The sequence below is a fragment of the Rhincodon typus genome, chromosome 14 (assembly GCF_021869965.1).
Source record: "Rhincodon typus isolate 14 chromosome 14, sRhiTyp1.1, whole genome shotgun sequence".
Lineage (NCBI taxonomy): Eukaryota > Metazoa > Chordata > Chondrichthyes > Orectolobiformes > Rhincodontidae > Rhincodon > Rhincodon typus.
This window is the reverse complement of record NC_063345.1, coordinates 10,708,647-10,719,989: the sequence shown is the minus strand read 5'-3', so window position 1 is coordinate 10,719,989 and position 11,343 is coordinate 10,708,647. Positions and strand designations below refer to the sequence as shown.

General features: G+C 40.6%; 1 protein-coding gene across 1 annotated transcript in view; it reads right to left on the bottom strand.

The window, feature by feature from the left end:
* Nucleotides 1-10,960, bottom strand: part of il1rapl2 (interleukin 1 receptor accessory protein-like 2) — a 469,746-nt gene extending 458,786 nt beyond the window's left edge. Inside the window, exons 1-2 of the mRNA XM_048605265.1 lie at nt 10,870-10,960; nt 1,488-1,767 (exon numbers count right to left, since the gene is read on the bottom strand). Of these exons, the coding sequence (XP_048461222.1) occupies nt 1,488-1,767; nt 10,870-10,960 (371 nt within the window). The remainder of the gene's footprint in view (nt 1-1,487; nt 1,768-10,869) is intronic.
* Between the last annotated feature and the right edge of the window lie 383 nt (nt 10,961-11,343).

Here is an 11,343-nt window from a genome sequence, read left to right as displayed (position 1 = left end):
AGGTTAGATGGGCTTCAGATTGGTTTCACAGGTCGGCGCAACATCGAGGGCCGAAAGGTCTGTACTGCGCTGTAATGTTCTATGTTCTATGTTCTATGTTCTATGTTCTATATCCACGTGGGTTTCCTCCCATTGTCCAAAGATGTGCAAATAACGTGGATTGGCCACATTAAATTGCCCATAGTGTCCAGGGATGTGTAGTCCAGGTGGATTAGCCACAAGAAAGGCAGGGTTACAGGCATAGGGTGGGTGGGTCTGTGTTTGATACTCTTCAGAGGGTCTGTATGGTCTGCTTCCACATTGTAGAGATTCTATGATTTATATTCATGGTTTTATTAGCAGCACAATTTCTCCACTCACCCTGTACCCACCATCATAGTCAAATTAATCCTGAATCATTTGAACAAAATGCCAGATTTAAATCTTTTGCACCATCAGAGTGTGTCCTTTCAATGTAGAAAAGAGTCCAACATTCTGGGATAGTAGGAACTGCAGATGCTGGAGAATCTGAGATAACAAGGTGTAGAGCTGGATGAACAAAGCAGGCCAAACAGCATCAGAGGAGCAGGAAAGCTGATGTTTCGGGCCTAGACCCTTCTTCAGAAATGGGGGAGAGGAAGGGGGTTCTGAAATAAATAGGGAGAGAGGGGGAGGTGGATAGAAGATGGATAGAGGAGAAGATAAGTGGAGAGGAGACAGACAGGTCAAAGAGACGGGGATGGAGCCAGTAAAGGTGACCCCTTGACCTGTCCATCCTCCCTGGACTGACCTATCCCCTCCCTAACTCCCCACCTACACTCACCTTTACTGGCTCCATTCCCGCCTGTTTGACCTGTCTGTCTCCTCTCCACCTATTTTCTCCTCTATCCATCTTCTATCCGCCTCCCCCTCTCTCCCTACTTATTTCAGAAACCCCGACCCCTCCCCCATTTCTGAAGAAGGGTCTAGGCCTGAAACGTCAGCTTTCCTGCTCCTCTGATGCTGCTTGGCCTGCTGTGTTCATCCAGCTCTGCACCTTGTTATCCCAACATTCTGGGAAGTCATTTGCAGTCAGGACTGTGTGAGGGATCTAGAGAGCAGTGAAATCTGGGCCATATCAGGAAGGTAACATGAGTCCGATCACCCAGCATCAAGTGGGGTTAAGGCCCTGGAATACTAATGAACACTGTCACAGGAGATATACTGACATACTTTAAATGCTGCCTTTAACTGTTAACACACTGAGGCCCTTAGAAACATGAATAATGTAATTATACCTCAGGAACAAGGTTTTCTTCCTGTGCTTTCTCTTTACTTGTATCATATCTGCATGGCTTTACTACATTACACATTAGCATTGCAACATTTTTCAAGTAATGTTCAATTAAAGTTCACGACGTTCCAAACATTTTAAATGATTTGCTACTGCTGCTCAATCTATAGCAATACATCTTCAACAATACAGTTTTATGATGTGTTGATAACACATTTTATAAATTTCCCCTCACCTTAACACACAAGTGTAGAATCCATTATCTTGTAACTCTGCTGAATGGAACCAAATGGAATCCTCTTCCTTGCTTATTCTGCGTCCAGCGAATATAATTGGCTCTTCAGAATCTCCTTGTCCATTATTTTTATACCACATTAGGCTGAGCCCTGAATTCTGCGCCATGCTGTAGTTAGTCCTAATGTATCCATAGAAGAGTGCACATTTCACACGTACAGGTTCACCTGCCAGCACCATGTATTTCTTGAGATCCACAGACCAGTCGATACAAACATCAACTGCAAGAGAGGAATAGAAATGAAACGAAAAATGCATTAGGCAGTAGATCATTACTCTCAAAAGGCCACTGCTTCAGAAGGTGTGTGCTTCAGTTTGAGATGTCCATGATGGGGAGGTCATTGCCTAACAAATCTGTTAGAATTCATTGAGGAGATAACCGGCAAGTTAGATAAAGGAGATCCAGCGGATGCGATCTATTTGGATTTCCAGAAGGCCTTTGACAATGTGCCACACGGGAGGCTGCATAATAAGATAAAACCCCATGATGTTAGGAGCAAGGTACTGGTATGGAATGAAAGATTAGCTGACTGGCAGAAAGCAGAGAGTGGGATAAAGGGATCATTTTCAGAATGGTAGCCAGTGACTAGCGGAGTTCCGCAGGGGTCCGTGTTGGGACCATAATTACTCACTTTATACGTTAACAAACTGGACGAAGGAATTGAGGGCATTGTTGCTAATGACAGATGACACAAAGATACGTGGAGGGACAGGTAGCGTTGAGGAAGCAGGGAGCCTGTAGAAGGACTTGGACAGGGTAGGCGAGTGGGTAAAGAAGTGGCAGATGGAAGGCAATATGGGAAAGTGTGAGTTTATGCACTTTGGTAAGAACTATAGAGGTGTAGACTATTTTCTAAATGGGCAAAGGCTTTGGAAATTTGAAGCACAAAGGGTCTTGAGAGACCAAATTCAAGATTTTCTGAAGGTTATCGTGCACTTGGTGGTTAAGAAAGCAAATGAAATATTCGCATTCATTTCAAGAGGGCTAGAATACAAGAGCAGAGATGTACTGCTGAAGCTATATAAGGCTCTGGTCAGACTGCATGTGGAATATTGTGAGCAGTTTGGGCTCCATATCTAAGGAAGGATGTGCTGGGAATGGAGGGGGTCCAGAGGAGGTTTAGAAGAATGACTTTGGAGATGAAGGGTTGAGGACACTGGGTCTGTACTTGACACTGAGAAGGACAAAATGGGGATCTCACTGAAACTTAGGTAATACTGATATGCCTGGATACAGTGTACATGGAAAAGATCGTTCCACTAGCAGGGAAGATGAGGACCTGAGGGCACAGCCTCAAAATGAAGGGATAACGCTTTGTGGAGAAATTTCTTCAGCCAGAGGATGGTGAATCTGTGGAACTCATTGCTACAGGGGGCTGTGGAGGCCAAGTCATTGAGTGTATTTAATACAGAGATACGTTTTTGATTAGTAAGGAGATCTAGGGTTATGGGGAAAAGACAGGAGAATGGGGTGAAAAACATTTCAGCCATGATTGAATGGCAGAGCAGATTTGATGGGCCGAATGGCCTAATTCTGCTCCTATATCTTATGGCCTTGTGATGGATTTGTAAACTTTGATAATACCATTAGTTTTTGGATGAAAGTTGGCATTTGTTTACACTTGATAGCTGCAACAATGCAACAATTGAAAATTGTACAAAATACTTTTTAAGACATGTCACAGAATAATATAGTAAACTTTGCATTTCTAAATAAAATGTCATTTTAACAATGATTTGATCAATTAACAGAGTACTTATTACCAGCCATTTTACCGTTCAGCAACCAGAATTAAGATTTAAATGTAGATGAACATTTATCCAAAAAAATTAACTATTTCATCCATCATTTCCTGATCCTCATCAATTTCCATAACCAGCTAGGAAAACTGAACAGGACAAAGTTTGTGATTGCCCAGATGTGTGCTATAAATTCAGACTTTGAAGGTTGAACATAATGTTTGTCGTACAAGGAAGAATGTCAAGATTCAGGAGGTAAGACGCCATACAATTTAGGATCATAAGTAGTCCATTCAGCCCATCAAATTTGCTCTGCCATTCAATGAGATCATGGCTGATCTGATCATCCTCAATTCCACTTTCCTGTCTTTTCCTCATAACCCGTGATTCCCTTATTGATTAAAATCTGTCATTCTCAGCCTTGTGACCCTTGTGACCCCAGCCTTGTGATCTCAGACTTAGTGACCCAATCTCTGCACCCCTTTGCAGTAAAGCATTCCATAGATTCAGTTGCCACCAAGAGAGGTTCCTCCTCATCTTTGCATTAAAATGGGTGACCCCATAACCATTCTGGTCCTAGATTCTACAACAACGGGAAACAGCCATTCTGTATCTATCCTGTGAAGTCCCCTAAAGAATCTTGTATGCTTCAATGAGGTCACCTCATTCTTCTAAACTCCAGTGAAAACAAATATAAGCTGATCAATGGCAGCACAGTAGCTTGAGGGCAGCATGATGGTTCAGTGGTTAGCACTGCTGCTTCACAGCGCTAGGGACCCAAGTTCAATTCCAGCCTTGGCTGACTGTCTGTGTGGAGTTTGCACATTCTCTCCCTGTCTGTTTGGGTTTCCTTCCACAATCCAAAAACATGCAGGTTAGGTGGATTGGCTATGCTAAATTGTCCATAGTCCAGGGATGTGTTTTTTTTTTGAGATCTGTAGGAAAGCACAGTGAGATGTGAAGGAAAGCTCGATTAGCTATGGCTAATGCAGTGTTATGGGGATAGGGTGGGGAGGATGTGTCTGTGTGGGATGCTGTTCAGTGGACTGACGTAGACACAATGGGTTGAATGGCTTCTTTCTGCACTGTAGGAATTCTATAATACTCACAAGAAAATCCCTCCATACCTGAAATCAACCAAGTGAACCTTCTCTGGACTGCCTCCATTGCCAGTATAATCTTTCCATAAATACTGTTCACTGTATTCCAGTAATTTGGAAGGACAGTACAAAAGGAGGAGACGGTGGAGTTGCATTACTTGTTAAAGAGGACATAAACACAATATTGAGAAAAGATTTTAGCTCAAACAATGTAGAATCTGTGTGGGTAGAATTGAGAAATAGCAAGGGGCAAACAAACAGTAGTGGTAGTGGTATATAGATCTTCACACTGTAATGGAAATGTTGTGAATGGCATTCAGTAGGAAATCAGCGATATATACAGTAAAGGAAGTTCTGTAATCATGGGTGACTTTAATCGGCACATAGATTGGGCAAATCAAATTAATCACAATACTGTAGAGGAGGAATTCCTACACTGTATTTGGGATGGTTTTCTGGACCAATATGTTCAGAAACCAACTAGACTGGACATTATGCAATGAGAAAGGAATAATTGTCAATGTAGTTGTGAGAGACTCCTTTGAGCTTGAGTGATCATAACAGGATAAAATTCTTCATCAAGCTGAAGGGTGAGATCATTGATTCAGAGACTAGGGTCCTGAATCTTAATAAGGAAACTATAATGACATGTGGCATGAATTGGAAAATGTCACTGAAAGGAATGACTGGATTCGCAATGGCAAACTTTCAAAGAGCAAATGGGTGAATGACAAAAGTTGTTTATTCTTGTCAGGTACAAGGGGGCAAAAAGAACTTTGGCCAAACTGTGGCTTATGGAAGTTAAAGATAGCAATAGAGGCTAAAAAGAGACATACAAATTGGTAAGAAAAAAACATCAATAGGCCTGAAGATTGGAAACAGTTTAGAAGGCAGCAAGAGAGGACCAAGGGATTGATTAAGAAGGGGAAAATAGAGTATGAGAGTAAGCTAGCAGGGAAAAGAACTGACATTGAAAGTTTCTATAGATATGGAAACAGAAAAAATTTGATGAAAACTAAATGTCGATCCCTTAATGTAGGGGAATTTATAATGGGGAACGAAGAAATGGCTGATGAACTAAATTCACACTTTGCTCTGACTTCACAAAGGAGGACATGGATACCACATCAGAAATGGTGGAGAACACAAGGTTTAGTGAGAGGGATGAACTGAAGCAAGTCTGTATGAATGGAGAAATGGCACTGGGGAAATTGATGGGATTGAAGGCTGATAAATCCCTAGAGCCTGATAATCTACATCACAGCGTACTTAAAGAAGTGGCCTGAAATAATCCATGCATTTGTAGCCACTTTTCATGACTCTTTAGACCCTGGAATAGTTCCTGCAGATTGAAGGGTAGCTAATGTGACTATTTAAAAAGGCAGGTAGAGAGAAAACAGGGAATTATAGATCACTGAGTCTTATGTTAGCAGTGGGGAAGAGGTAAGAATCCAATGTCAAGGATTTTACAGCAGAACACTTAGAAAACAATGATAGAATCAGACACAATCAGCATGGATTAACACAAGTGAAATCGTGCTTGACAAATCGACTGGAATTCTTCAAATATATGACTCGTAGAGTTGATTGGGGGAGCCAGTGGATGTGGTTTATCTGGACTTGCAGAAAGCTTTCAAAAGAGTCCCATGTACTGGGAAGTGTATTGAGATAGATCGAAAATTGGTTCGCAGATAGGAATCAAAGTGGAGGAAGATATGGGTTGTTCTCTAAATAGCAGGCGATGACTAGTGGGGAACCACAGGAACTGGTGCAAAATTCTAACTATTCACAATATATGTCAATGATTTAGGTGAGGGAACTAAATATAAAGCTCAAAATTTGCAGATGACACAAAGCTGGGTGGAAGGGTGAGCTGTAAGGAGGATGCAGAGATATTGCAGTGTGATTTCGAACTGAGTGGGCAAATGCATGGCAGATGCAGAATAATGTGGATAAATGTGAGAGTATCCAACTTGGTAGCAAAAATAGGAAGGCAGACTATTATTTGAATTTCTGTAAATTGAGAGAAGGGAATGTGTAATGAGGTCTGGGTGCCCCTGTGCACCAGTCCCTGAAAGTAAGTTCACAGGTTTCAGTCGACAATAAAGAAGGCAAACTGTATTTGTGAGAGGATTCGAGTACGGGAACAAGGGTGACTTGCTGTAATTATACAGGTCATTGCTGAGGCCACAGCTGGAATATTGTGTGCAGTTTTGGTCTCCTTATCATGTTCTGGCTGCGAAGGGAGTGCAGTTGAGATTTATCTGATTTATTCTGGGATAGCTGGACTGACATATAAGGAGAGACTAGATTGGTTTTGATTATATTCAGTGGAGTTTAGAAGTAGGGAGGTGGGTGGAATCTCATAGAAACTGATAAAATTCTAGCAGGATGAGACAGTTTAGATATAGGAAGGATATTCTCCATTGTGAATAGTTTTAAGGATAAGGGATAAATATTTTATGACTGAGATGAAGAGAAATTTTTTCATCTCGAATGTCGAGCTTGTGGAATTCACTGCCACACAAAGACACTAAGGCCAAAACATTGCGTTTTCAAGAAGGAATTAGACGTAACACTGTTGGTTAAAGGGATCAAGGGGTATGGGGGAAAGGTTGGATGAGGTACTGAGCTCGATAATAAGCCATGAGCAAGCTTGAGGTGTCGAAGACCTACTCCTGCTCCTTCGTTCTTTGTTTCTATGGAAAAGAGGGAAGCTTTGCTAAACTGTACGAGACACTCGAATGAAAGTGGCTGGAATACAGTGAACTGTCTAGGGAAAGATCTATTGGCTTTGGAGGCTGTCAAAAGAAGGTTCTCTAGGGTGTTAACAAGTATGGGAGGGACTGTCTTATGAGAGCTGATTCAATAAGTTGGGCCTGTACTCACTGGAGTTTAGGAGAATGAGGGGTGATCTCATTGAAACAGGCTTTTAGTGGACTTGACAGGGTAGATGTAGAATGATGGTTTGTTTCTCTTGCCTTTGTATGTCTCAGCTCACAATATCAAGAATTCGACTCTTTCCTTTAACAGCCCTCATGACCTAGCCTGCCACCATCAAAGATTTGCGTCTACATATTCCCAAGGCTTCTCTGTTCCGGTGCCACTGTTAAAATTGTATAATTTAGTTTATATTGCAGTAGCTCCTACAAGAATGTATCAATCTCTTCACAAATCCTTGCATTAAATTTGTCCTGGTGCTTCTGTCCTTTTCACCAATACACCTGAACTCTTTTCGTTATTATCCATGCATTTACTACATTTCTAAGTAATGTGTCCTTTGCAAACTTTGAAATTATGTCCTAAGGTCATAATTATAGGCCTAAGGTCACGATTCCATATTAAAAAGAACAGTGCTGTTCATACAATCCCCTCAGGAACAACACTTGACTCCAGTCTGAAAAATAATTGTTCATTGTGAAACTCTACTTTTTGTCTCTTAGTCAATCCTGCATCCACATTGTCATTGTCCCTTTATTCCCTTGGGTTTTAAATATCTTCACTAAAATAATCAGGATTTAATATGAATCATAGGACTACAAAGCATTGCAATGATTTACACTTGGGTTATTTTCAAATGAGAATATTATACCTACTATTCAAAGGGAACAATGTCGTAAAGCCATTGAACAGTAAAATCTTTGAGTCTGCTCTGTCAATCATTACATGCAAGGTGCAACATTCAGATTTGGCATGAGACTGTACATCATTGAGAAACAGAATCAATGCATCTACACTATAGGTACATTTAAAGGTCAGGACATAGGAACATGTAGGAGACTCAGGCATTCTGAATATCTTAGAAACAAAAGCTGACATATTACTACATCATATGCAAATACAATTACAGAAATTAGGGCGGCACGGTGGATCAGTAGTTAGCACTGCTGCCTCATAGCGTCAGGGACCTGGGTTTGATTGCAGCTTCGGGTGACAGTCTGTGTGGAGTTTGCACATTCTCCCCTTGTCTGCATGGGTTTCCTCCAGGTGCACTGGAGACCAAAGATGCGCTGATTAGGTGGATTGGCCATAATATCCAAGTACGTGCAGGTTAGGTAGGTTAGCCGTGAGAAATGGAGGGTTACAGGGATAGGGTAGGGGATTGGGTCTGGCTGGGAGGGGGTTCTGAACTCAATGGGCTGAATGGCCTGCTGGGATTCTATGATGAAGTAGAGTTAAATTTAAAAAAAATCACATTATTAGCTTCAGCTGCTTTCACTTCTATTATTATTTCTCTCTTTCATAAGCAATGGTGTTTTTATCTTTTGTTGAGGCCAGTCATGTGGCTCTCTGCAACTCCTCTAGCACTGGGATATAAGCTCCTGGGCAAAGCACAAGGGAGGATAAATAGCCACATTGGTCTTTCCCACAGGATTTAAGGGAAACAAGGTCCATGTGAATGACTGAGATAACAAGGTGTAGAGCTGGATGAACACAGCAGGCCAAGCAGCATCAGAGGAGCAGGAAGACTGACGTTTCAGGCCTAGACCCTTCTTCAGAAATGTGAATGACTGGTATGCTGCATTTTCCTTTTCGTAGTTAGTGCAGGTACAGGAACTACAAATTCTGGCTTATACATTTTAATGCAAATAGGCAAAGTCAATGTCTATTTGCAATTAATACATGCAAGAGAAAAAGACCTTTAGGGTTTCAGATCATAGGTTAAGGTGAGGGACTCCTTCTATTTCATTTGTCCCCTGATGAAGTCAATATTCTGTGGTGAATATTATCCTGTCACCAAGTACAACAGCTTTCAAGTACGCTTAGTTCACTTTCTGTTATTCATTGAAAGCTGGTTTCTATAAAACCCAATGAATCATATTTAAAAGTTGATGGTCTTCTACATTTCTGAATACTTTTTTAAGTACAACTCAATTAAAGCTTTAAAACGTAATGCATTTACTATTCATGAATAATGCACATATTTACACACTAACAAAGAACGTCTAGTATCTGCCACAAAGGATTACATTTTAGGAGATGAAAATCAATCACATTTAGGAAAGACTGAATGACAAATTACAGCTGTCATTTTGGGAAGTGGTTTCTTACAGATTAATGTAAAACCAAGACATTGCTCTTCTGAGTGGACATGAAAGATTCCAAGGCATCTTTTGAAGAAGGCATCAATATCCATGTCAATTGCCCCTCAATTACTATGAATCAGATTATCTGATTTTTATCTCATTGTTATTTGTGAGATAGGATTGTGTACATATTGCCTGCCCCGTTTCCTGTGTTGCAACAGTCAAAAGCACTCAATTGGCCGCAAAGTGCTTTGGGTTGCCCTGAGGCTCTGAAAGGTGCTATATAAAACATTTGACATTGTTAATTTGTTCTCATTAGTTGCCCTTTTGTTTGGAAAGCCCTAACTTTCTTTTGTCCACTTACTGGTGGGCATCCTCTATTTATCTTCTTTCGTGTGATATAGTTTCAAACAGCTTGTTGAATACATGGAGTTCAATACTAATAGAAGTTTCAGTCATAACAACCCAGAGAATGCTGGAGAAAATCCATGGAGAGAGAAACAAAGCTCATGTTTCCAGTGGACTAATACTTCTTTTGAAAAACCGTACCAGACTTGAAACATTTCATGAACTTGTGTCTTCCTGAGCACTTTAAACTGTGTCTGCTAAGTTTTAAGAACATATTCCAAAAAATCCAAGCACAAATCACCTATCTATACAGAGTCAAGTAGACCCAGACTTAGTGGTATTCCAGCTCCAACTCTTCTTTGTTTCCAGAAAAAAAATTATCCCCAGTTTCCTGTCAAGTCAACCTTTCAGCCTAGCTATTACAATTTTTCTTTTGGCTTATGTCTGAATGATACTAATGTGAGAATAAAAATATTTCATAGATAGTCAGAAAATATGAACAAAAGTAGGCCATTCAGGCCTTCAAACCTGCTCCACCACTCCGTATGATCATGGCCAATCATTCAACTCAGTACTCTGTTCCCACTTTCTCATATATCTTTTGATCCCTTTTGACCAAAGCTCTATATCCAACTTCTTCTTGAAATCATTCAATGTTTTGGCCTCAACTACTTTCTGTAGCAGAGAATTCTATAGGCTCACCACTCTCTGGATGAAGAAATTTCTCCTCTTCTCAGTCCTAAGTGGCCCACCCCATACCCTTAATGTGTGACCCCTGGTTCTGGACTCTGTGATCATTAGGAACATCCTTCCTGCTTTTAACCATGTCTTGTCTTGTTAAAGTTTTATTGGTTTCTATGAGATCTGCCCTCATTCTTCCAAATTCCTTTGAATATGGTCCTCACAAATCTAGTCTCTTTTCATCCCAGGATTCAGTCTGGTTAAACCTTTGTTGCACTTTCTTCATAGTCAGAATGTCTTTCCTCAGATAAAGAGACCAAAGCTGCATACAACACTCCAGGTCTTGCCAAAGTCCTGTACAACTGCAGTAAAACACCCATGCTTCTATATTTTAATCCCTCATTATGAAGGCCAACAAACCACTTACCTTCTTCACCACCTGCTGCACTTACATGTTTACTTTCAGAGACTGGTGTACTAGGTCTTGTTGCACCTTCCTTTTCTAAATCTATCTCCATTCAGATAATAATTGTCCTTCTTTTTCATTATCAAAGTGGAGAACCTCACATTTTTCCACATTATACTAGATGCATTTACCCAGTCACTCAACTTGTCAAAATTACACTGAAGCACCTCTGCTTTCTCCTCACAGTTCACTTATGCCTGTGTCATCTGTAAACCTGGAGATATTGCATTTAGTTCTTTCATTAATATATATATAGTGAATAACTCGGGTCAAAGCACTGATCCTTGTGGTACCCCACTACTCACTGGCTGTCACTCAGAAAAAGACCCATTTTGTTCCGACTTTGCTTTTTGACTGTCAACAATTTCTCTATCCATATATGTACACTAAATTCAATCCCATGTGCTTTAATTTTACACATTAATCTCTTAAGTG